Below are 26,709 nucleotides of genomic sequence, written 5' to 3'. Positions count from 1 at the left end.
CCGGGACGGTCTGTGCTGATAGGCTGCAAAGTCTACGGCCCGCGGGAGGGCGGAAGTGGGACGTTTGTACGGTAGCCCCGCGGGGACAATAGAGTCGGGGAGCCGCTCTGGGTGTGACGCGGGGGCTTCGCGATGGAGCTGAGCGAAATGCTCTACAACAAGTCCGAGTACATCGAGACGGTGCGTGTCGAGTCAAGGCGCTAGTCCTCTTTACCCGGGATCCAGGCCCGTGGGAGTGGGAGAAGCATCGCCGTGCCAGGGCGCTCACCTCAGAATAATGCATGAAACGTATGGAGGCAGAGCGGAGGCCACAATTCGTTCGTTTCCTCCTCCCTCCCCGCCTTTTCTCCTCGCATGCCTTGTCTTTTTTTCATTTTAAGGCTACGGGCGAGGCCGCCTTTTTTAAAGTGATATATAAGCCGCTCTGGAAGGCTGTCCCCATTTTTTTGCCTGAAAAGCAGGATGGAAAGTGTCTAAATAATATAATAGCAGCAAAGTGCAGGTTGTGATGGTGAGGTCTGGAAGGGCCTTTGGCTAGTGCCTGAAAGGCATACCCAGTGGAGCCAGAAAGGCCCTCTCTCTGGACCCCCAACCCACCTCAGCTTCAGAGGGTGGGGGCATGCGGTGAAGAGTCCTATTCCATGATCACTGTACATGGACTAAGGTGGCCCTCTAGGTACCTGACTCCTAAGCTGGCAAATGAATGAAGCAGACTTCCCTGGCCTGGTGCCCTCTGGGTGTTTTCTATTCCAAAGCATCAGGAGGGTACCTGATTGCTGAAAAGGTAATAGAAATGGCTATTTGGAAATTAACCAATACCTAGTGAAGCAGTTTCAGTACTGGCAATGTGTGTTTCCATTGGCTGTTCCCAATTAATAACCAGTTACTATGAACAGGAGGAGGGCTGTGGTAATTCATTGGTCAGTCCCTGCCTTACATGCAAAACCCCCAGGTTCAATTCTCAGCTTCCTTGGGGTGGCTAAATAGAGAGCTGTTGCCAGTCAGTGCTGAGGGAGGTGGGACAATTAATCTGTCTGGGTATAAGGCAGCTTCCTATGAGCTTATATGCTATTGTTGTGTTCATGCAAAGCTGCTAAGAATTTTTTTTAATGCACAGTGAAATAATAAAATAATAGCACAACAGCACTTAATTATCATATCAAATGAAACGCACCCACTCACCCTTGAAGTTTGAGAAATACTTAGAGGCAGGCACCCCACATATAACATTATGGTAGTTAATCTGGTGGCCATTGGGTTACACATAACTATGGCCGTTTGGTGCTCCCACCCATATTGCAAAGACCGCAGGGCTCTCGCCCAAGTACCTTCTCCAAGAGCTTTGTTTTTGCTAATCATTTCTGCCTTTCTCTATCTCTTTAGGCATCTGGGAACAAAGTGAGCAGGCAGTCTGTGCTGTGTGGAAGCCAGAACATCGTGCTCAATGGCAAGGTGAGAGGCCCTTGAACTCCAGAGGCTGCCTATGGGACAGGGTAGGAAGGGATTGTAAGTGCAGTGAACAGTTCATGGCCTACTGATAGATACAAAGGATGGAAAATAAGACCTCTTGTTCAGGTAGGCCAGTGATGCCCAAAGTGAGTGGTACTGCTCCCTGAGGGGGGGCAGTGGGATAACCTGGAGAGTACTAAGAGGCAAGGGGGCTCTTGAGGTGGGCCCCTTCAAGTGTGTTGATTGCTTATTTACATTGACCAGGCTACAGCAAACTGTGAAACACATTTCTTCCTTCATTTTTCAAGTTTTACTGCTCTCATCATTTTCAAAGCCATTTCCTAAATTTATGTTTTAAATTGTTTCTATGCTTTTTTTAATTGTGAACCATCTAGGGAGACTCTTTAATGCAGCATAAAAATACTAAACTAAATAAAAGATAACACTGGCTGCACCTGGGGGTGGTTCTTACAGCAACCAAGGAAGATGAGCCATTTAGTGTGTTGTTCTCATTTACATGAATCCCATCTTTTGCATGTTTCTCACGGTCCTATCAGAATGCCATCCTGCTTTGAGAAAGCTCCAAAACTGCAGTAATTCTCTTCTTTCCCATTCAGACAATTGTCATGAACGACTGCATCATCCGAGGGGACTTGGCCAATGTGAGAGTTGGGCGCCACTGCGTGGTCAAAAGCCGAAGTGTCATCCGTCCACCTTTCAAGAAATTCAGCAAGGGGTAGGAGTTGCTTGGGACAAGGTGGGAGGGCTTCCTTGAAACAGGGTAGTGCTGAGTTTTGAGTTCAAGGAGCTGGGTTCCTTAATAAACATACAATCATCTAGACTGATAACCCCACTGCTCCCCCCCTCCCACTTGGAATATCCTTTGGCAGAAGTGACACCTACAGTGGTACCCCGCAAGACGAATGCCTCGGAAGACGAAAAACCCGCTAGACGAAAGGGTTTTTCGTTTTCTGAGGTGCTTCGCAAGATGGATTTTTCTAAGGGCTTGCTTTGCTAGACGAAACAGCCCTGCCTCTCGTGTCATGGCGACGGTCACTGCACGCACGCACGCTCGCTTCCCCGCTCCTCCGGCTCCCTCCAACCTTCCTGCTGACGGCTCCTCCGGCTCCCTCCCACCTTCCGGCCAACCTTCCGACCTTCCAGCTGCCTCACGCCGCTGCCCATCACCCTTGCGCGCTCCCCTCAGGAGCTGTTGCCGCCAGCAGCCAGCGTTGCAGCCGGAGTCGCACTCCTGAGCCCCGCCGCCCTCCAGCAGCTGCGTCGCGCGGTGTCCACAAGGCGCGGGTGAGTCCAAGGACCGGCTGCGGCAGCTGCCCTGCTTCTCCCCACCCCTCCCCGCCGTGGTGCTTCGCAAGACGAAAAAACTCGCTCTACGAAAAAACTCGCAGAACAAATTAATTTCGTCTTGCGAGGCACCACTGTATCCATAGGAGATGATTGAGAAATCATCACGTACACATCCCAGCTTCAAAAGTGTGGGGGTTAGTGAAGGTGACCCATGCTGCCTGGCTCCATTGTTTTGTTCTATTTTTAGATTAATGAATTTGAGTAGAGAAGAGTGTATACCATTTTTTAGCCTACATATCTGTAGTTGGATAACTCAAGCAAAGCCCCAGCCACCAGCTGCTCATCAGGGCTTGCATAGTGCTGTGTTTGCTCACCCACCTGGTTTGATTTCAGTCATGATGCCATGCCATTGACAGGCGAGCGGCCCCTCCCAGCTGTCAAATTTGACCCATGGTTGGTGGGGGAGATTACCAGTCCCACCAGCTGAATCTACTTCCTCACTCAATATAATTGTGCATGGGACCTTTCCTGGTGATGATAAGCCTGGGGGAGTAAGGATCCCACATACTTGGGAGTGGAGACTTTGCTGAGAGGGTGACTGCTGTCTCAGTGGAACTGGAAGGAGACCTCTGCATTGGCCTCTAGCCAAAAGACAGCAGCCCTAGACATTATGGGGCTGGTGTACTGCCTTACATCTGCTTCTTGAGATGGCTGCAGCCAAAACCTAAGGATGGGCAGAGGGGAAGAGCTTTGCTTGGAGGTTGCCAACTGTGAGGAATTCGGAGGGGGGATCCAGGAAATCTTTGTGTTCTTCCTTGCCAATCCCGCTTGGGTGTTGGTAGCTCCTGAGCATGCTGCATGTTGTTTGTTATGGTTCTGGGGCTTCAGTGATTAGATTTTATTTTATTTTTGGTGGTGTAGGTGTTGCTGGCTATAAATATGCCCCCCCCCCCAACACACATGTATATTTCTTCTTCAGGGTTGCATTTTTCCCTCTGCACATTGGTGACCACGTTTTCATTGAAGAGGACTGCGTCGTCAATGCGGCTCAGATCGGCTCCTACGTCCACATAGGCAAGAACTGCGTCATTGTAAGTGTGTCTCCCCTTGGGCATCCTGCAATATTTATGCAGTATAACAGTCCCACTGAATTTCAGGCAGTTGCACAGGGGCCAAATGAACCTAAGAAGAGCCTGCTGGACCAGGTCAAAGGGGGCTCATCTAGTCAAGCATCTTCTTCTCATAGTGGCTAACCAGATGCCTGTTCGCAACCAGCCAGGGTATTTATTTGGCTCAGAATAAACTTTTATTTATTTACTGCATTTATATGCCGCCTTTCCTCCAAGGAGCTCAAGGTGGACTACATCATTCTCCTCTACTCTGTTTTATCCTCACAACAACAACACTGGGGAGATAGGTTAGGCAGTCACCGGCCCAAGGTCACCTAGTGAATTGCTTAGCTGAGTGGGGATTTGAACCCTGGTATCTTCCAGGTCCTAGTCTGATACCAGCCCCTACACCACACGGCTCTCTAGTTCACCCTGAGGCTCTTGTAAGCCTGGGTGCCTAAACAGATTACACCACAGTTCAAGATCCACGTATGCACCCATTCAAATGGAACTTCCTGGCCATGTCTGTGTTTGGCTGGGGAGGCAGGCAGAAGCTGAGACCCATTCATATGCCAGAGATTTCAGCTTGTGGAGTGGAGCCTTCTGCTCCTGGTCAGCTGCTTGCTGTGGCTGCCAAACTCCATTCCCAGCTGCTGTGTTCCTCTCTTGTCTGCAGCAGTCCAGGGCACCAACTAATGGCAGGAGGGTGAGGTCATGGCGATGGGAAGGGCTGTGGCTTGCCAGGCCTGTCAAGAGATATCTGCTTCTCACCTAGCAGAGCTCCACCTGGGACAGCAGCAGGAGTTTGGTCTGTGCAGTTCTTTTTGTGTTGTGGGGAGTGGACGCAACTTCAGACCGAGGGAACTGAGAAGCAGGCCCCAACTTCTGTATGCAATGCAGATGCTCTAGCACTGAGCGTTGGGAAAGGGCCATAGCTCATTGGTGCAGATCTGCACTGCATGCAGAAGGTCCCAGGTTCAATCCTCAGTAGCATCTCCAAGTAGGGCTGAGAGAGATCTCTGCCTGAAACCATAGAGAACCATTACTTCCAGTCAGTGTTGACAATACTGAGCTAGATGGACCAAGGGCCTGATTCAGTATAGGGCAGCATCCTATGTTCTTATGAAAAAGTTATTGAGTGAATATGTGTGCATAGTTTCTGCACTGCACAGGATGAGCAGCATGCCAGTGACAGGGCCGATGGCCAAATCCAGTCACCCCCTGTCTTCATGCCTGGGCAACCCCAGGATATGGGTAAAAAACCCCAGTAGAGTCCACTCCTTGTAGAGATCAGAGAAAAACACACACACAGGAAGCAGGATTCTTCAGTATGAGTTTTACTGAGGCTTAAATTCATACAGGAACTTACTAGATTCCCAGTAAGGCAAAATCTTTGCTCCAAAACGCATCCAGTTACAGAAGCAAAATCACACAATATATATAGAAACAAAAGTAAAGAGCAGGATGAAGGACAAAAGATAAAATGCCCAGCAGGCAGGGGTATGTATCTCCCACTGAGGCAACGACCTTGACTAGATAAATGCAGCTGCAAGCTTGTTCTGTTGTGAACATGCTAGAAAGTTCAGGAAGATTCTAGTAGATTCTACATCCATAAAACTTCCATCCCTGACAGTTAGAAGCTCTCTATGCACCTAAACCTTTCTGAACAGACTTAATGAAGCCATCCCCAATTAACAGCCATGGGGCTGTATCTAACTAACTCCTGTTCAGGGTAGACCCACTGAAATCAATGAACCTAAGTTAGTACTGTAATGTCCATGACTGGTAATGGGTCTGCTCTGAGCAAGGCTAACATGGGGTACAATCCAATGATTCATCAGTGTGTGAGAGAAACACAATTTGTCTGAGAGAAAAAGGCATCTTATCTGTGTAATGTGGTTAGCAATAAAAGATACACCCATACGCTTATAACACACAATTTCCATGGCTGAGTGTAAGAACATAAGAGTCTGCTGCTGGATCAGTCCAGTGGCCCATCTAATCCAGCATCCTGTTCTCACAGAGGCTGAGCAATTGCCTATGGTAAAACAGCACGCAGAATGCAAGAGCAGCTCTCCCCTCCTGTTGTTTCCACCAGCTGGTATTCAGAAACATTGCTGCTTCCAGGTGTGGCGGGACAGCATAGCCCTCACGGCTGGTAGTCACTGAGAGCCCTCTCCTCCATGATATTGTCTAGCCCTCTCTTAAAGGGCCTTCTCGGCAGTGGCACCCTCCCTATGGAAAGCCCTCTCATCAGATGTCAAGGAGATAAAGAATTGCACAACTTTTAGAAAACATCTGAAGGCGAAGTTTTTAATGTCTGACATTTTATTATTACAGTGGTACCTCGGGTTACATATGTTTCAGGTTACATATGCTTCAGGTTACATACGCTTCAGGTTACACACTCCGTTAACCCAGAAATAGTATCTCGGGTTAAGAACTTTGCTTCAGGATGAGAACAGAAATTGTGCTCTGGCAGCGCGGCGGCAGCGGGAGGCCCATTAGCTAAAGTGGTGCTTCAGGTTAAGAACAGTTTCAGGTTAAGAACGGACCTCCAGAACAAATTAAGTACTTAACCCGAGGTACCACTGTATTTATATTTTTCTGGAAACCACCCAGAGTAACTGAGGAAGCCCAGCCAGATGGGCGGTGTAATAGTAATAATAATAATAATAATAATAATAATAATAATAATAATAAATATTTATATCCCGCCCTCCCCAGCCGAAGCCGGGCTCAGAGCGGCTAACAACAGTAAAATGATACAACATTCTAAAATCAGCTCATTATAAAATCAGTTCAAATCAGATTAATGGCAATCATTGGGCTAGAGTTCTATGAGGATTACCGAAGGAGGGGGTCAGGCTGTGCCTTGGCCAAAGGCCTGGTGGAACAGCTCTGTCTTGCAGGCCCTGTGGAAAGATGTCAAGTCCCGCAGGGCCCTAGTCTCTTGTGACAGAGCATTCCACCAGATCGGGGCCAGAGCCGAAAAAGCCCTGGTTCTGGTCGAGGTCAGCCTAACCTCTCTGTGGCCTGGGACCTCCGAGATGTTTTTGTTTGAAGACCGTAAGGTCCTCCGTGGGACATACCAGGAGAGGCGGTCCCATAGGTACAAGGGTCCTAGGCTGTATAGGGCTTTAAAGGTTAAAACCAGCACCTTAAACCTGATCCTGTACTCCACCGTATAATAATAATTATTATCCAAGTTGGTGGCCATCCTGCAGCGATATAGCTGTGAAGCTGTACCCACGGGACCTGTTGACAACTTGCCCGAGTGCCTGTCGAGAGATCCCAGGAGAGTGCATCAATCTAAGCCCCAATTGTAGCAACCTTCTCCTTTGTCTTTCACCATCCAGCCCTAGTATTAAAAAAAGTCCTGCGTGACTCAGTGTTTGCACTTTAAATGCCACTTGGCTCCCCTGCTCTTTTGTCAACGGGCATTGCATCGGATCTCTCCTGCCTGCGCCCTCTTTGTCAAAGTGGCCTGAGCTCAAGCGCCAGCTGCTCGTGGGGGCTGCCCTGAATAAGCGCTTTGTTCCCAGAGTTGGCACCAGTTCAGAGCCCCTGGTTTGTCAGCCTTGCTGTTGCTGGGAAATGTGAAGAGGACAGCCAGGATAGCTTACCTGAACAAGATACCACTGTGGTTTGGCATGTGTGGAGATACCTGAGGAGGGAGCATGTTTTCTGGACACAAGAAGAGCCTGCTGGATCAGACCAAAGGAAGCCCATCTAATCCAGCATCCTGTTATCACAGTGGCCAACCAGATGCCTGTTATGGGAAACACTTAAGTAGGACCTGAGCACAAGAGCCCTCTCCTCTCTTGTGTCTCCCAACTGTGGCTAGTATCCTGGCTAGTAGCCATTGATAGGCCGCCCCTCCATGAATTTGTACAGTCCTCTTTTGAAGACATCCAAGTTGGTGGCCGTCACTGCCTCCTGTGCGAGTGAGTTCCACAGTTTAACTATGCACTGTTTTGAGGAAGTTTAACTATGGGCCATTTGGAGAACGACTTAGTTTTATCCGTCATGAATCTTCCAATCTCCCCGAAAAGTGGGGCGGACTGTCTGTGTCTCTTTAAAGAGAGGGCACGTCCTGATCTCCCAACGGAGTCTTCCTGGTGGGAATGATTCCCCTCTCTGGCAGCCAAACCAAACAACAAACTTCAGAACGAGGTAACTCGAGAGCTCTCTGAATCTCTCCCACGTCCCCACCTGAGCAAACATTGTTAGGTTTTTATTTGCTGAGAGAACAGAGCTTCTGGCTGTCCGGGGACTGCAGTGTGTGGGACGTGACTCCCGCTTAACTGTCCCAGAACCTGCCTTTGGCACCTGAACTGAGCAACTCGGCTCCTCTCATGCCCAGGAACTGCAGCCCAGAGGCGTCTGAAGCGAAAACACACATTTGCCAGAACAGTAAAAGATCCGGTGTTAATCACTACGTTTTGCTCACCTGCTCAAGCAGGTTCTATGGGAACTTCAGCTGGAGGGGGGGAGCTGTGTCCCTGCAGATGGAGTTGGACTATACTGTAGTTCCCATTAGCCTTGACCATCTGCTGCATTGGCTGGAACTGATGGATTTGGAGGCATGGTTTCCCCACCCTTGAACTAGAGTGTGGTACGGAAAAACATAAGACTGGCCTGCTGAATCAGGCCAAAGGGGGCCCATCTTTTCACAGAGGCTGATTCCCTACCCAAGATTAGTGCTGCAAACCACACACAGAATTGTAGAGTTGGAAGGGAGTCTTGTGGGCCACCTAGTCCAGCCCCCTTCAACACAGGAATCACAGCTAAAGAATCCTTGACAGATAGCCATCCAAACTCTGTTTAAAAACCTCCAATGAAGGAGCGTCTGCAGTACTCAGAAGTAAAGTCCTGTAGTGCTGCAGTTAGTGAGATTGCCAGTTAAGAACAAAACCACCCACTTGGATGCAGTTGAGCATTGGGCTGCCTGCTGGCCCTTTAAGCCTGGAAGTCCAGGGCATGAGTGGCAGGTGGAAGGGTGGGAACCTGGGGCCTGTTCTAATTCCAAACTGACTTGTGGCACATCCTTTTTAGGGTCGCCGGTGTGTCCTCAAAGACTGCTGCAAGATCCTTGACAACACAGTCTTGCCTCCAGAAACAGTGGTTCCACCTTTTACCGTCTTTGCAGGCTGCCCAGGTAAATGGGGAAAAAGGGGTGGGGGGAGGCCTGCCCTATAAAGCTGTGTGTGCCTCACTCAAAGTGGGACAGTGACTGCACAGCAAAGGATGTTCCTTATTGCCAGGCTGGCTGCTCACACTCCACTTCACCCCCAGGGCTCTTCTCTGGAGAACTTCCCGAGTGCACACAGGAGCTGATGATTGACGTCACCAAGAGCTACTACCAGAAGTTCCTGCCCCTCACCCAGGTCTAGCCGTCTCCACCTGGCCCTCCCGTGGCCCTCTGCAGGAGGAAGAGTGGGAAGGAGCTTTGGCGTGACTGGCATGGCTTGTGAGAGTCCTGCAAGCAGCTGGCTCCAAGCCTGACTGGCAAACTCTGCCAGAAGCTGCCTTGTGTAACACCATCTTCCCTTCTTGGGCATCCCCTTCATTCCTCCGCCTCACACCCTTGCCCACGATCTGGACTGTTCTGTCCCATATGGGAGGCCTTTTCCCGCTGACCACCCTAGCCCTGCCACTGACCAGCCTGGACTAACCCCACTGTCTACTCCTTCGCTTGTGAGAGACTCACATGTTATTTATTTATCCCTAGATCCAGGGTGCATTGGAACGTGAAATGGGCAGAGACAAACCTCCTGAGCGGGAGGACGGCTGGCCAGCCTACAAGCGAGGGGGGGTCTGTGTGCTTCTGCTGTCATCTCCCCCCACCCAGCACATTCCTAATTAGAGGCCAATGTGACCAGAGGCCCCTCAGCATCCTCTCCTCCAGGCAGGTGTGTATGTAGCCTCCCTCCCTGCCTGCCACCCTCCAGTGGGGAAGGCTCTGCTCCCTGCCTGGACAAGATGAGAAAGTGCTCATCTATTTGGCCCTTGAAGGCTTCCCAGCAAGCCTCCATCTCCACTTCATACGACTGTTGTGAAGGCCATCGTAGATGTGGGACATGCACTGTGACCCAGATCAGACTGTCCAGACTGTCCCTTTATCAGCTGCATATTTTTCAGGCAGCGAGAGATATGTGACTCAGAGAAAAGGGTGGCGCTGAGGAGGTGACCTGGCACTTAACCATAGCAATCCACTCTTGAACACATGCCCTCGGCAAGCAGCTGCTTTGACTCGTTTCCTCCTGCAGGGGGTGGCTTTGTAGAGGTTGTTTCAGAGCATAGGGCTTGAGTGCAGGCAGGAGGTGGATGGCCTTGTGGATTTTGCACAGGGGTGGGGGTCCCTGCACAGGGTTATGATTGGGGGTAGTATGTCTGGAAGGGCATAGGGCAGGGACAGGGCTCCTGTGGTTCTTCGGAAGCTGCTAGACTCCCAACTCCCACCTTGCCTGACCAAGCTGGCTGATGGGAGTCCAGCATCAGCTGACAGGCCACAGCTTCCCCATGGCTGGGTCATCTGCAAGAGAAGGTTGTGTCCTTCCCTTTAGGGTAGACACTGCTGGAAAACATGAAGGAACCAGCTTCCATCTGGGGATGCAAATGACTCCCACCCCTGCCATATACGCTCTGCCGATCCTTTGCTTCTTTCCAGGTCAAACCCCCAGTCCATTGGTTTGGTGGCTGTGCGTATCCCTGGTTCCCACCCAGCTGCTTCCCGAATGTTGGATACAGGGCCAGCATACTTGCAGGCAGGCGGGTGGTGGGTGTGCTTCTTCTTTTCATCTGTTCTACGGCACGTACAGCTTTGCCACCCATTAACTAGCCATGGCCTCTCCAAACACAGAAGCCTGGAGGAACTGCTGTTAACCATCGCGTCACTGTCCGCCTTGTTTATACTTTGCTGTCCACAAATTAAAATCCTCTCAAGTAGGTCAAGTGCTTTGAAGTGGTAATTTTCCTCCAACAAATCTTCTGGAAACAGAGTGGGGTAGATGGGAGTGTCCCGCTGGCATCACCACCCACTGCTTTGGGGGGGGGGGTAGTGCTAGCTGCACCTCTCCTTGGTGAAATCTCGAACTGCTGAATAAATGGGCTGCTCAACTAGCCACCCAGACTAGCCCAGCCCAGCTACCTGTAAGTGATTCCACACATAGAATTCTAGAATTTGGGAGGGACCTCAGAGGTCATCTAATCCAAATCCCTCTAGCGAAGGAGAGTCCACCAGGGGACTCTGTTTCCTCTTACTTTGTGTTTAAAATGGCCTTGCAAAGAGCTTTTGCAACAAGAGATGCCTGTGTCAGCCTGTGGAGGCAGCTTCCATCCTCCAGGGCTGTGCTTTTCAAAGGGTGGCCTTGGGGTACAAATCTCAGCGTAGGCAGGAGGGCTTTTGCCTCCTTGATGCCTGCTGCTGCTCTCCTTGCTGCCAAGTAAGGAGGGAAAGGATGAGTGCCCCCCCCCCGGGTTCTTTGTGCCAGCTCCTCCCTCCCATGTCAAACAGCTGCACATGGCGGTGAACTGGTTTGAGCCTGTGCTTCCTGAAAAGAGCCCAGTTTGGACCCAGTGCCTGAAACAGTACAGAGCCATGGCCCAGCAAACTTATCATGGGGCTCTACCAAATACCCTGCAATGCAGCAAACTCTTATGTTCCGCCTTATTTAATGGCCTCTGCTGTTGGGCCGCTGCAAGGCCCGCCATTGGAAAAAGACCATCCTTAAGGTGGCCAGGATCTAAGCTGCTTGAGGCTTTAACCCCCCCCCCCCCATCCAGCCGGGTCCCACAAAAGCAGCTTTGCAAATGCAGGGCTGGAGGGGCTCTTAGCCAGCTGCTGGGTGGACTGACCAGCTGGGTGACCCAAACTCGGGCAATATCAAGGGCTTCTTTCCAGCTGCCCAGTTAACCAAAGAGCTCTCTTAAAAGCCTAAAGCTGCCAGCAGTGTGCCCGAAGGCTCTCCCAGTTGCTCAATGCAATCTTTCAACAGCTCACAAATCTCTCTGTGTGTTCCCCCCCTTAATCTCTCTGTGTTCTCAACTGAACATTTCCTGGACTGTGCAAGTGATAAACGGCCGAATTGGAGGGCTGGCCCTGGCGTGTCCCATCAGTAGGGCTGAGAGCACCTTTGTCTCCACCAGAAGCAGACCTCTTGCTGCATGCTTGCTATATCAGGGCCGATAAGGGCCGCTATCCTTGAAGGTGGCTATCAGGGTGAAGAAACCAGAATAAACAGTTGTGAAATGTGCAAATGCGACTTGTGCCGAGCTGGGCACACTCTTTGCAGAAAGACTGGACCAGGCTGGAACTGAACTGCCCAAGGGTGGCTGAAGGAACGTTGGAGAAGCTCAGCTCCCAATTAAAATGAAAAGTGTAAAACGTGAATCCTGATTTGCAGGCGGTTGGGCTAGATGACCCCTGGGGTCCCTTCCAGCTCTACAATTCTATGATCCAGCCTTTCACTGCAGCAGTGGAAGAGCCGATGCCCATCAGTGAGCAGTCACTAAGGATGGGTCCTGGAACAAGGCCCTCAGCTGTGCTCAGCTGTAGCCACCTGACTTGTTCCGCATGCTCTCCCCCCCCCCCCTCACTTACCTGTCCCCCAAGAACCCCATGCTGGTGCCCAAGGAAATTAGTTCCACAAGATGCTGCAGTGGCAGGTGGAGCTTGCAGACAGCAGTGGCAAACCAAAAATGGGTGGCAGCAAAGAAATCATAGAATTTCAGAGTTGGAAGGCAGCCCCAGTGTCATCTAGTCCAACCCCCTACAATGCTGGAATCCAGCTAAGGAATCCCTGATAGACAGCTATCCAACCTCTGCTTAAAAACCTCCAATGATGTGGGGTGGGATGCTTCTGTGGTCTTAAGGCAGGTCCATGCTATATATTTAAAGCATATTCAGTGTAAAATCTTGGTACAGTGGTACCTCAGGTTAAGTACTTAATTCATTCCGGAGGTCCGTACTTAACCTGAAACTGTTCTTAAGCTGAAGCACCACTTTAGCTAATGGGGCCTTCTGCTGCTGCCACGCTGCCGGAGCCCAATTTCTGTTCTCATCCTGAAGCAAAGTTCTTAACCTGAAGCACTATTTATGGGTTAGCGGATTCTGTAACCTGAAGCGTATGTAACCTGAGGTACCACTGTATCTGCAGTTTCTGCCTCACAGAGCTACCATTTCCAGCACCATTAGCAAACTGTATCTGCTAGATTCTTTGGAAGAAGTAATGTACTTTAAATGTGTGTTGAATTGTAGAGTTGGAAGGGACCCTAGGGTCATCTAGTCCAACCCCGTGCAATGCAGGAACATGCTTTAAAGGTATATTGTCAAAAGGCTATATTCCCTTGAGGGTAAATCTCTTGTTCTCTCCCATGCCACCCACAGCGGGCATAATCAGAGTCTGAAGGGAGTGATGAACTCTTTTCTCTTCCTTCCCAACCAGCAGGCTGCCAGGGGAGGGAGCACTGCTTGCCCATGCTGTGGGGTCTGAACTGATCACTTGACAAGGGTTTCTATCTTAGGGAGAAGTCAAGCTACCTTGCTGGAGGTGGAGGCTTTAGATTCCCCCCTCCCGCAGCCAGACTACAGTACACCCCGTCCCCCCCAAAAGTGAAGAAACCAATCAAGACCGCAATCGAGGGCTGACTATGGTGTGTCCTATCGGAAGTGCTGAGGTCACCTTTGTCGCCGTCAGAAGCAGAGGTCCTGCACGCTTCCCACATCAGGGCTGATAAGGGCCCGTCATCCTAGAAAGTGGCTATCAGGGTGAAGAAAGCAGAACAAACAGTTGTGGCAAAGGCAACTTATGCTGAGCTGGGCACATTCCCTGCGGAGAGACTGGGCAGGGCTGGAACTGAACCAGTCTCTGCCCAAGGGGGTGTGCAGGGATGCTGGCCGCTCCTGGAGAATGTCAGCTCCACTTAAAATGGAATTCGTAAAACGTTTGTGATTTCTGCTTTGCAGGGGGTTGGACTGGATGATCCTTTGGGTCTCTTCCAACTCTACAACCCTTTGGTTCTATGAATAAAGCCAAACTGGTACCTGGGAATAATCTACTATGGGGCAGAGCCAGAAAAGAAACTGGCAAGGCTTCTTGTCACTTACAGCTGCACTACGAAACCACTCAAACCTTAATCATTTGTGATCTGTTCTGCATAAGGACGCCTTCCCTCTCACAGACCTTGCATGGAAGGTATCTATTTACTGCTCCTGAACCAAAAAGAGCTTACTGCTCAGCAGCAACAGGCCTGAGAACAAAGATGTACACACAGAGAGCAGCCACCGCGGTCGCCCCACACCCATCACTGCCCCAAGGCCCTCAGGAGGCCGCTCAAGCAGGAATGTGGCCCTCAGGATGGAAAAGGTCTTCACTGGCTGGCAGCAGCAGTTCTTTAGGATTTCCAACTGCAGCCTTGCCCAGCAGTTGGAGATAGCAACCCCTATCTTGACCACCTCACTAAGCTTTCCATACACAGCAGGGGTGGGCAACCTTTTTGGCCCAGTGGACCAGATCTTATCTTCCCCAATCCTGCGGGCCAACTTTGAAATCTGGGTGGGAACGCCTGCCTGTCAATCGTCTGATATCACAGTGACATCAAGTTTAACCCACTGGGCAGACCAAGGTTGGCAAAGTGAACTTGCACTCACATCCAGCTTGCAGGCTTCTGACGGGTATCTGGTTGGCCCCTATGACAACAGGATGCAGGACTAGATGGGCCACTGGCCTGATCCTGCAGGCTTGCCTTAGATTCACCCAGCAGGACTGAATTATCTGCTGATGAGTGGAGACTTCAACCTTGCCCTCTTCAGGGGTTTGAGCAGGATTTAACCACCCTCTCATCAGCTGCTTTGATTGCACGAACCAGTTTCCTGCGGGGAACTGGTGGTGGGTGCAGCCAGTGCAGGACTGAACCCCACCACACTGCCCATTAAGGGGGTGTCAGTTGATAGACAGCTAGTTATGGTTTTACAAAAGGGCCCTCATGGGTCAAATTAGACTTTGGCAGCCCAAGATGGCCTGTGAGCCAGAGGTCCTGTCCCCTCCCCCCCTTTACATAGGAACACAGACCCTGCCTTATACTTCCAGACCCTTGGCTCATCCAGTATTGTCAACCCTGACTAGCAGTGGTCCTCCAAGATTTGAGGCAGGGAGCCTAGCACAGCCCTCCCTGATTTAGTTAAGTGGTGCAGCTGCCTCTGCCAATGCCCAGCCCTTTTCTGATTCAGCAACCGTTACAGGGAAAGCACCCTTTCCTTAGTTCGGAAGACTGAACCCACTTTCTCAGTCCACCCACACCCACACTTACATCCCAGCCCCACCAAACACACAAACAGCATTTCTAAAAATACACACCTGCCTTCCTTTTCCAATGTGTCAATACCAGCAAGATAAAGGCTATAATAAAGTCCCTTTCAATTACTGTTGTTTGCAGATCATGGGCCTTGGTGTTGTTTCAAAGGCAACCCGGCCCGTCATGAGGCACCAGCTGGATTGCTGGGCAGCAGAGCACACCGGAAGCCAGCAGGAAGGATGGGCAGCAGGGAGTGGAGCACTGGCAACTCTCTGAAGTATCCTTAAAAATAAGAGACCACCAATACTGCAGCATCTTGCAGGGGGGTGTACAACATGCCTGAGTTGCAAAGAGGCCCAGCTGATTTCTTGATCATGCAACACAAGGGCTGCATCTGGAGGCTGCTGGTGAAATAAGTTCCTCTCTACACCTCCCAAGCACCATCAGTGCTATATTCTGCTTTTGGTCAACTCTCGCAGCCACATATTGGGCAGTGCCTGTGACGTCAATGATATCATTGGAGGCAGTATGTCTGAATACCAGTGGCCAGGAAGCACAAGCAAGGAAAGAGCACTGCTGCGGCACTCGTGCCCTGCTTGCAGGCTTCCCATTGGTGCATCTGGTTGGCCATTGTGAGAACGGGATGTTGGACCTTTGATTTGATCCAACATGGTTTCACCATTGAGCTATGGCTCCATCACTAAAAGCTATGCAAGGACCTCCAGTGTCAGAGGCAGCATGACCCTGAATACCAGTTGCTGTTGCACTCATGTCCTCCTTGTGGCTTCTCATTGGCTGTTGTGAAAGTAGGATGAAGGACTAGATGGCCTCCCTTTGGCCTGATCAGCAGCCAGACTCTTCTGATGTTCTTAAGATAACTCAACAGGCTCATCCCTGTGCAATCACAGGACTTTTAAATGGGGAGCTTTTAATTTGTTTTTCAATATTTTATACAGTCGTGCCTTGGTTCTCGAACAGAATCTGTTCTGGAAGTCCATTTGACTTCCCAAAACATTAAAAAACCAAGGCACGACTTCCAGTTGGCTGCAGGAGCTTCCTGCACTCAATCGGAAGCCGGGGCAGCCACATCGGCTGTCCGCGTTCCAAAGAACATTCGCAAACCGAAACACTCACTTCCGGGTTTGTGGTGTTCGGGAGCCAAAACGTTCAAGTCACAAGGTGTTCGACAACCAAGATATAACTATATACAGTTTTGAAAGAACTTTGAGCAGCCCAGTCCCACCTCCAGAGATGTTTCACCATTTCCCTTGAAGGATGTTGCCTTCTATCACCACCACCCTGTCTCTCTCTCTCTTCCTTAACTTTTTATTGGGCTTTATAAATATCTCTCTCACCCAAACACTTCTATTTGCATACTTGGTTGTTTGAAGAATGGATCAGGCCTTTCTTGGGAAGTCTAATGGGCTTTCCAAGGATGTTGGCTTGGATATGTGACATGGGCAATTCAACACACCCAGCTCCCCTGCGAATCGAACAAATGGCAACAAACCCACCTAAACAAATTTGAAGCAAGCCTCCGTAGCTGGTCTGGCTAGCATTTCCCCCAAGGGAGCTAGGTGGAACACTGATGGACACTGGCCCTGGGACCATCTCCAGCCACTGAGGTCTCTGTTTACACAAGGGTGCATGCCTTCCATAGACAGCCTTTCTTTAAAGCTCTGCAAACCATCCCTTCAATAAAGACACAGGCAGGCGCAAGCATAGAATCTTAGAGTTGGAAGGAACCCAAGGGTCATCTAGTTCAACTCCCTGCAGTGCTGGAATCTCAGCTAAAGCATCCATGGTAGATCGTCATCCAACCTCTGCTTAAAAACCTCCAAGGAAGGAGAGTCCACAACCTCCCGAGGGAGACTGTTCCACTATCAAACAGCTCTTCCTGTCAGGAAGTTCTTCCTGATGTTTAGTCAGAATCTCCTTTCTTGTAACTTGAAGCCATTGGTTTGTCCTGATATCCAGAGCAGGAGAAAACAAGCATGTTCCCTCATCCATGTGACAGCCCTTAAGATATTTGAAGATGGCTATCATATCTCCTCTCAGTCTCCTCTTTTCCAGGCTAAACATACCCAGCTCCTTCAAGCGCTCATTGTAAGGCTTAGTTTCCAGACCCTTGATCATCTTGGTTGCCCTCCTCTGCACATGTTCCAGCCTGTCAACATCTTTCTTAAACTGTGGAGCCCAGAATTGGATACAGTATTCCAGATGCGGTCAGAGCAAAGCAGAATAGAATACTATTACTTCTCTTGATCTGGACACTATACTTCTGTTGATACAGCCTAGAATTGCCTTTTTTTGCTGCTGCGTCACAGATCCTGGCTTGTCTTTCCCCTTCTTTCAGCCTAGGTGGGGAAATCTGCAAAGGGATTTGGTTGCTTTGTTGTTGTTTTACTATCATCATTTTCATTTTAAATAGACCTCTAGTCAAACAAAAAGGGGGCTTGCCACAATATATACCAACGAATGAAGAATAATGCAATCGCAAGAACAAACATTTCAAAACAGGACCCAGCTCAAAATGACTGCTACCAAAAGCCAAAACACAACCACACATGGATCACAAAACACAAGAGGTGAAAGCTAAGTCTTTAAGGCCTACTTAACAATGTCAAAAGTTCCTTAGTGGTGTATTCCATTTACAGGATGAATACTCAGGATGAAACAGTAAAAACTGTTATGATTAAATGGGCACAAGATGTTGGACATAACATAATGATGGCTGACTGGGAACAGTTATGGACCACTGGTATGAAATTTACGGCATCTAATGCCTTAAGAGAGAATATTATGAAAATGATATACAGGTGGTACATGACACCAGTCAAGCTAGCAAAAATCTATCATTTGCCCGATAATAAATGTTGGAAATGTAAAGAAACCGAAGGTACATTCTTTCACCTTTGGTGGACGTGCCCAAGGATTAAGACCTTCTGGGAAATGATCTATAATGAAATGAAAAAGGTGTTTAAATACACCTTCCCGAAGAAACCAGAGGCCTTTCTCCTGGGCATGGTCGGCCAACAGGTGCGAAAGAAGGATAGAACTTTCTTTATGTATGCCACGACAGCAGCAAGAATACTTACCACGCAGCTTTGGAAGACACAGGAACTACCCACTCTGGAAGATTGGCAGATGAAGGTGATGGACTATATGGAACTGGCAGAAATGACCGGCAGAATCAGAGACCAGGGAGAAGAGACGGTGGAAGAAGATTGGAAGAAATTTAAAGACTACCTACAGAAATACTATAAGATTAATGAATGTTAGAATGATATCGGACTGAACGTAAAAGGTTATTAGTAATAAAGTGGTGAAGGAGTACAAAAAATTTAAAGGTTAAAAGGCGTAAAATTAAAAGGTTTTAATTTGTTAAGACATTAACGAGACTAAGATTTATTAAGATATTGAGATGAAGATAAGAATTTTTGTATTTTTGTACTTTTGTATTTTTCTGTGGTTTTTTTTCTTTTTTTCCTTTTTATGTAAAAACCTTAATAAAAATATTATTAAAAAAAAAAAGTTCCTTAGTGGTGGAGCCACCGTCACGAAGGACCTGCTCTGTGTTCCTTCTAACCTGATCGTCTGTGGAGGAAGAAGCCTAAGCAGGAGCTCTGAAGCGGATCTTTCAGCAGGGGCAGGTTAATAGGGGTGCAGGCTGCCATTTAAGAATCATGGCCCCAAACTGTTTGAGGCTTTGAAGGTAATTGCCAGCACTTTAAATTGGGTCCGGAAATGAACCGGATGTCAGCAGGGAGGCTATTCCACCAAAGTGGGTGTTGCAATGCTCTGCAAACCTCCAGAGTACCTGACCCACCAGAAGGGCTTCATCTGATCATCTCAGTGTCCTAGTGAGTGTCCTTATATATATAGGAGAAGGCAGCCTTTCAGATAACCTGGGCCTAAGATGTTTAGGGGCTTTGTTTACCAACAGCAAAAGCTTACATTTGCCCTGATAGTATATCAGAAGCGGCGATACATGCTGGACTTGATGTACTGTGAACAAAGTCCCATTCTTTTGCAAATATTCTTGAGTTGCTGAAGAAACATTAAGGGGCGTTGCCGCTCACAATCTCTTTTGGCATACCATGCTTTCAAAATATAATTTGTATTGTTTGGTTACTGATTTACTTGCGATGCCCTCAAGCAAATATACTTCCATGTGTTCTGAATAGTAATCCCCACAATTACTTTCCTTACAATTGAAGTCAATTCAAATAAAATCTCAGCACAAGTGTTTTGGAAACTTTGCGAGACCACGGTGCCCCATGAAGCTGGGCTGGTTCCCTTTCTTGTTGTCTATTTTTAAGGACTTTTATTATTCTAACAGGTCTTTGCCTCCCTGAGCAGTTGTGTTGCTTCTGAAGAGATAGTTTTATCTGTGTTGCCTGCCTGCCTCCTATTGCATTTTGCTGTATCTGACTAAATATTATCTTGATACTGCACTTTGTGTTTGTCTAATTCTGATCTCACTTGCTGGTAAGGCAAACAGAGTGATGTGTTAGAAAGCGTATCTATAAACAAATGAATAAGTACTCTACAACATAACGTTGGCAAAAATAATAATCAAATAATCGTTTTTCCCCATGTGTTGGCTCAGAGCTATCAAACAATGGGCATTACTCATCAAGCTCTGAAACTATTGGAATAACTAGTCATGTATAAGTTTCGAATTAGTCACACAAGTGCTGAGATAGTAACATTTATTAATCTCATTAGTCATGGCCACCATTCTTCAAGATGGCATCCAAACAACCGAGATTAGAAAAAAAGTGACCCAATTCATATCCTACACACCTCAGGAATGATTTTCAGTTATTTAATAAAGTTCCCTAAAATAATGCACATGTGTGTTAGATCTGTCTTAATTTCAGGGTCGTGGGTTTGAGCCCCACGTTGGGTGAAATATTCCTGCATAGCAGGGGGTTGGACTAGATGACCTGCATGGTCCCTTCCAACTCTACAATTCTATGATTCTATATGACTGACAGGCAGGCACCTCCCATGCCCGGAGTTCAAAGCCGGTGGTGCAGGAGATGGACGCCTGGGGGACTTGTAGACGGGCTATTTTCCATAGCACCAACATGTCCCTTCGCTTGTTGGGTATGCAGAACTCCTGGCAAATGGTCAGAAGAAACTGGGACATTGCCCCAACACAATGAGGTTAGGGATACCTGCTTGTTACAGCAGAAAGCAGCGCACAGGACCTGCCCAGAGAGAGGGAAGGCACAGGGTTCCTGTGATAAGCAAAGAGGGCATTGCAGAAAGGAACTTGAGGGTGCTCCCTCCTTCTTGTCTATTTAATAAGGGAGTAAAGGCAGAGATCAGTCATGAAATGTTAGCATGACCCGAGGAAGTTCTAGAACCCATATTAGGAGGTGCTTTGCTTAGTTCCTCCAAGCTATACCAGGACTTCCTTGGAGACTCTTTTCCAGGCTGAGTCACGGATGAGCGAAGGCTTTAATGCAGAGCGCCAAATTGGACAGGAAATCAACAGAGTTGTTTTTGTCTACCTCCTGCTCTCTGGGAGAGATAAGGCATTGCCAAAGGGCATAAACAGTTGGCAGGGAGAGTGTGTCCTACTCCTTACCAACTGTACCTACCTGTTTTCTTACAGTGTGTACCAGCTGGTGGGCAGCACTGAATTCATTTCTTTATCTCTAAATAAGGAAGCCTCACCACCACCTGAAATCTGTCTGGCTGCCAGAATGCCCACTTCCCTACTGACCAAATAACTTACTTGTTGATAAATGCTTCATTGGACAATTCTGAAAGATGGTAACTCTCAGAATGGAATTTTTGTGGGCCTGTCTGAATATTCATGTATAGCTTTGCTTCTAATTGCATGTATCTCTGCCCTGTGACATTTGGGTGAAAGGAAAACTAGAAATATGGTAGGAAAATAAGTAAATACACAATAATGGTGGTTTCTCAATCTCTTAAGCTTTGGTGAATCCTTTTCGCATTGAATACCTTCTGAAGGACACCTGTGTGAGGACCATAGAGCATCTGCAGGGTGAAGATCTGGCATGGTGAGCTGGCAGCCTGTAGGCCAAGCCTGACCTGGCAACACAGCAGTCCCTTTTCTCTGGACTGTGACCTCTCCTCCTGGGTCTACACCTCCTCCTCCTTTGTTTGTGTGATATGGGATGGAGATGCCCAGAGTGCCTTTGACTTCTTGCTAACATTCTGGCAGCTAACATTCTTCTTGCTAACATTCTGGCAGCTACACTTATCTTCCCAATGCCGTAATTTTCCAAATACTTACAAAAGATGCAATTGGGGGTAACCTGAGATATAAAGCAGAAAAGCCAGGTGCCACCCCCTTCCCCAACCTGGCTGCCCTCCAGATGTTTTGGACTACAACTCCCATTGCAAGCAAGCACAACTTGTGGCATTGCACAGCATCGCCACAGATCACGAGGCATAAAAACAGAAAAGCCTGCTGGATCAGGCCAAAGGGGACCCAGCATCCTGTTCTCACAGTGGCCAAACAGATGCCCCAATGGGAAGCCTGCAAGCAGAATTTGAGGACAATATCACTCTCCCGTCCTGTGGTTTCCAGCAGCTGGCATGCCTGCTAAGGCCTTAGCCTAAAGGTCCAGCATCCTGAGAGCCCAACATGAGACAGCCTTAACTCTGCTCTTAAACCAGCAGGGTTAATTTTTAAATTACAAAATGGGTGGTGGCCCAGATGCATCCGAAAAGAGTCTCCTGTGCTCTGAGCTGCACACTTCAGGAGAAGCTCAACCAGGATGTGGGGTGGGGGTGGGCAGCTGAAGTTCAAGGGAAGCTTGTCTCCTCAGTGTGCTCCTCAAAGGTCCCCTTGGGCCTAAATCTCCAGCTGGGAAGGCAGGGAGCAGGCCAATGAACAAGTAAACACCACCCACGGGGAAAGGCCGAGCCTGCTGCCTCTCCTCCGTTTCCACTTGCGTTGGCAAAGCTGTTTATCTCAGCAGCTCTTTTGTGATCTACTTGGATCACCCGGGTGCCCTGCTGAGTGCCAGTGGTGGTACTGATTCTGGGACTTGACAACCACCTGCCCTCCCTGTTCTTCATCTTGGCATTTGCCTCTTCCCCTTGACCTGTGCCAAAGGGATTGAGAAGGCAAATATTTGTCCAGGAGAGAGCTGGCAGGTTTCCTGTCCAGCAAGATCCCAGCTGTTGAGAAGAACGGCGGCCGCTGTCAACAGTAATAACGCACCCGGCTTGCTTTGAAGAGAGGGCTTCTCACCAGCACTGGGGCAGAGAGGAAGGGTCCTGCCCATGTCCTGTGGCCTCCTCAGAGGAGAAGGCAGGGATCAGGTGCACAAACAGCTTGTGGAAATAACAAAACGAGCATCTGTAACTATCTGCACACTTAGCCAGCCCCCAACTAAAAATGTTTTTAAAAGTAAGAAGGCAAAAAGGGCTCTGATGCTGACAAGGGGCCTGTTTGCTGCTCGTCTCCTATTCTCTGGGTCATCATTTGGGGGCCCTGGACTCTGGCCTTGAGATCCAGTTCTAGCTGTACCCCAAGGATGTGAAGAAGCAAGGGAGAGATGCTGGTCTGAGATGACCTGAAAAGACTGACCCAACTTTAGTCAAATTTGCATCCAAATCACTTGTCGTAAACAGTACTTCTCAGCCTAATTTCATACAGGTGGCAAGGGGGGGAGGGGGGAACAGGGTGCAAAGGGGTGGGCTAGAGAGGGAAAAGAGGGGTTCCCTGCCCACAGTAGCTCTGGCCCTGCCCATGGCTGGATTCAACCCTGCCCATTGCCACTACATGACCCCCAACAGTTCCCTGAGGGGATGTAGCTCTCAGAAGCAAACAAATGTCCCCTACCATTAGGATAAATCAACATGGCTTGTGGTCTGTTGCAGCCTACTGCAGGCTAGGGTTCCCCAGGTGTTTGGGGTTTGTATCAAAGACCATAGGATGCTGGAGCAGGTGAGAGTTTGTCCAAAACATATGGAGGGGGCTTGTTGGCAAATGTGAACACTTCTTGTCATCTCATTATTGTGGAGATGGAAACGGTTCAGAAAAAGGCAAGCAAAATGATTGAGAGGGTGGAGCAACTCCCCTATGAAGAAAGGTTGCCGCCTAGGGGACTTTTTAGGTTAGAGAAAAGGGGGATTAAAATGATCAAAGTTTATAAAATTATGCCAGGTATGGAGGAAGTGGCTAAAGAAAAGCTACTTTACTCCTTTTCTCATAGCAGTTAAATCTCAGTGGGGAAACCCAAGGAAGCTGAATGCTGGAAGATTCAGGGCAGATAAAACAAAGTCCTTCTTCACACAGTGCAGAGTTAAACCACAGAACCATGGATTGTTGAATACTGCTTTATTCGATATAAGTTATTTATTTTAAAGTTACTGTGACTTTTTTGTATTGGATCATTTTGTTATTAGGTGTGTGATCTTCGCTGTCTATTTTGTTGTTTCTTCAGCTTGTAAACTGCCTTGTGTCCAGTAATAGAGAAAGGCGGAATACAAATTAAAAGTGAAATGCAATTAAACATGCTCCTATAGGAGGCAGTGATGGCCACATGGCTTCAAAGGGGAGCAATACAAATTCGTGAAGAGAGCAATCAATGGCGACTAGACACAATGGCTATGCTGTCCCTCCATGGGTCATAGGAATGGACAGTGTTCTTGGGCTCAATTCCTACTTGTGGGTTTTCCTCTGGGGCATCTGCTTGACCCCTGTGAGAACAGGATGCTGGACTAGATGGGCCATGATCCAGCAGATGCTCATCTTACGTTCTTAATGCTGGTACAGTATAAGAAAACCCTGCCCCGTGTTTGTGATTTCTACAAGGACGAGGGACTTTGCCGCCCAAGTGACAATGGCGCCTCTGGTTGGTCCCAGCTATCAAGCCAGACTTTGGCACTTGCAGCAAAGGGGACAGAGCCACACAGCTGCCAGGCGTGGACCACATCTGGGGGTGGTGGGTGGGGTGGGTGTTACAGAACCTTTGTTCCCTTCAGAAGTAGGGGAGAGGTTGTGGACCAAAGCCCAGGCAAGGAGCTCCCCCTCAGCATGAGATGTGTACACAAGGCCAGACAGGAAAATATCAAGCCACCTCCCACTTGGCAAATAAATTTGTGTGTGGACAACGCACTTCGTCTCCTGAGGGCTGAGTGAAAGAAACATCCTTTTGTAAACCAAAACAATGCATTATCTGTCAGCAGGAAACAAATAAACCAAGCACAGGTATCGCTGGCCAAAGTACAGGTATTCTGTTCTGCAACGTTCCCATGGGATACCTCAATGAAGGAGGAGGACTCTCTGGGTTTTAAAAGGAGGTTAGATTCAGGTTTTTGCAGGGGGTTGGACTTGATGACCCTTGGGGTCATTCCCAGTTCTACAATCCTACAATCCTACGGGGGGCCACCAGTGGGCCACAGACCCCAGTTATGGAACCTCTGGAATAGCTATGACACAGCCTCCTCTCCTGTACCTCCACCCTCCCAACCACTTTGAGGTGGGAAATCACAACCAGCTAGCAATAATACATAACAAATAGTTTAAAATATTATTGAGTGTCCTGGCTCTGCATAGCTCCACAACATCCTCTGCAGCCAAATCATCAGGAAGGTTTTCTGATGTGTCCATGCTGGTATGAAAAGGGTCATTTGTTTGGGGTCCAATGACGTTGCGTTTGTAGCTCAAAGCTTCCCTCCTTCTTCTGGAGTGACGTTCTACATAAAAGACTTGTTGCTGGCCTATATTCCAAAAAGAATCAAAATACTATAAAAGGCAATTAAATACTATAAAAGGCAATAAAAATAATTAAAAAGCAGCTGTAAAGACCTCATAAAAATAAACAAGCAAAGCAACAGAGGGATGCGCATCATGTAGGTCAGGGTCAAGTCATTTACAGAAACAAAACACCTGTTTATTGCACAATTAAATGGTGGGGAAGTGGGTCAGCTCCTTCTCCCCAGCCAACTCCTCTGCCTTCACGTGTGTCATCCTCAGAAAATTTGGTAACCCGAGGAAGAACTCCCAGACGCAATAGGTGCAGGTGGAATTGCAGGAGGAGGTGGGGAAGACTAGGAAATCTGAATCCCCAAGGCAGCCATGTGACACCTGCCAATCATTCCAACCTCCTGCAACCACCAGGTTTCCTTTTCCAGCTATCAGCTGCTGGCAGATTGGCTGTGATTCCAGCGTTGCAGGGGTTTGGACTAGATAACCCTTTGAATCTCTTCCAACCTGACAATTCTATAGTATTATGAGAGCCACTTCCTTGCCTGCTCCTTTTCCCTGTGCCCCCACCCCAACCCTGCAGAGTATATGCAAGCCTTCCCCATCCTAGGGCCAGGATGTTGTGAGCTGTCATCCAAAACAGCTGGAGGCCATCAGGCTGGCTGATGCCAAGGGCTTGGCATCTCTCTCTCTGTTTGACTTCCCAGGGCCTCTTCAAAGGCTCTGGCTTTCTAATCCCAAACCCAAACAGGGTGGGTCAGCCCAAGTGAATGACAGCTTTCCCAGCAAAAGTGATTCAGCCATAGAAGAGCAACCATTGTTCTTCAGAACAACAAGAGAGGAAGGGTTGCTCTGCTCCAGTGAAGGAGGTGGTCATGGCTGAGCAGGGTTCTGGCCTGTTTGAGCCGTAAGAGTTCATTGTACCCTAGAGGGCGGATGGCAGCAGGTGCACACTGTAATGTTAAGGACCTTCCTTCTCTGTACTAAACAAAGAGATTTCAGGAAGAAGGGAAGCAGAATTTGCACCCTTTCCTTTTCCTAGAGACCTCTCTGCTGCTGTATAACAATGAAGGCTTTGGCGGGTTGGCTCACACCGTCTAATCCAAATAATTTAAAGTTTTATATCACAGCAGAGGAAAGAGCTGCCAAGGTAGTTTGGTTTTTCCCGGGGGGAGGGACCCTCTCCCCACACCCCCAGGAGCCCTCAAACAGGACTACAATGCTCCTGTTCAAGGCTGCATGGAAGCCTGAATAGGAACACACTTTTTAGAGAATGGGCTTTTACTGCAACTTCGCTGATGGCAGTGGTGGCTGGTCCATTAGGGCAAATGGGGCATGGCCCCACAACTTCAGCTTCGACTCCTCCAAGCTGTGCTGCCTTCTTACGACCAGTCCAGGGGGTAGCCCTGGCTGTCAACTACCTCCTCCTTAAGGATGGGGCCAGCGGTGGGGGGAGTAGAATTAATTGGCTCTGTCTGTCACTGACACAACCTGTTCTTGGCTGCCCCACCAGCTCTGCCTAGTAGGCACCAGGCACCACTGGCTTCAGGTCCCCACTTCTTTTCATTATTGCCTGGAGGTGCACAATGAGTTGGACCTGACTGCAGACAACCTCCCATCCAAGTCTAACACCGGCCGCTGAATTGCATCATTTTGTTGGGAGGGGGCACAGATGAATGGTTCCAGAAACCATCAGAGTGGGACAGCTTTTAAAAAGGTTTTTTTGTGGGGAGGGGAAGCAAGGGAGGGGATGTGAAACACACTCTTCCTTTGCCAGAGGTAGTATGGCAGGGCAGGACAAAATGCACCATCCCTGTAGCTCTGGTAGGACTCTGA

General features: G+C 48.7%; 2 protein-coding genes across 2 annotated transcripts in view; one reads left to right on the top strand and one right to left on the bottom strand.

Annotated features, from left to right (window-relative positions):
- The window catches only part of ERN2 (endoplasmic reticulum to nucleus signaling 2), a 269,302-nt gene that overhangs the window by 208,171 nt on the left and 34,422 nt on the right, over positions 1–26,709 (bottom strand). The window lies entirely within an intron of this gene.
- Positions 23–10,823, top strand: DCTN5 (dynactin subunit 5). The gene is made up of 6 exons (XM_083413236.1): positions 23–180; positions 1,384–1,452; positions 2,067–2,185; positions 3,737–3,848; positions 8,925–9,027; positions 9,165–10,823. The coding sequence occupies exons 1-6, from the start codon at positions 133–135 to the stop codon at positions 9,260–9,262; spliced, it is 549 nt and encodes a 182-aa protein (XP_083269362.1). The 5' UTR covers positions 23–132; the 3' UTR covers positions 9,263–10,823.

The sequence above is a fragment of the Podarcis tiliguerta genome (genome assembly GCF_965153285.1).
Source record: "Podarcis tiliguerta genome assembly, chromosome: 14".
Lineage (NCBI taxonomy): Eukaryota > Metazoa > Chordata > Lepidosauria > Squamata > Lacertidae > Podarcis > Podarcis tiliguerta.
Note: the sequence above shows the minus strand (reverse complement) of the source record. Positions and strands in the feature narration are given on the sequence as shown.

What these genes read in the sequence shown, in the direction of transcription:
- DCTN5 (XM_083413236.1), top strand. Translation starts at nt 133, where the DNA reads ATGGAGCTGAGCGAAATGCTCTACAACAAGTCCGAGTACATCGAGACG. An exon ending in ACATCGTGCTCAATGGCAAG is followed by an intron (nt 1,453 to 2,066) that starts GTGAGAGGCCCT and finishes TTTCCCATTCAG; the next exon opens with ACAATTGTCATGAACGACTG. An exon ending in TTCAAGAAATTCAGCAAGGG is followed by an intron (nt 2,186 to 3,736) that starts GTAGGAGTTGCT and finishes TTTCTTCTTCAG; the next exon opens with GGTTGCATTTTTCCCTCTGC.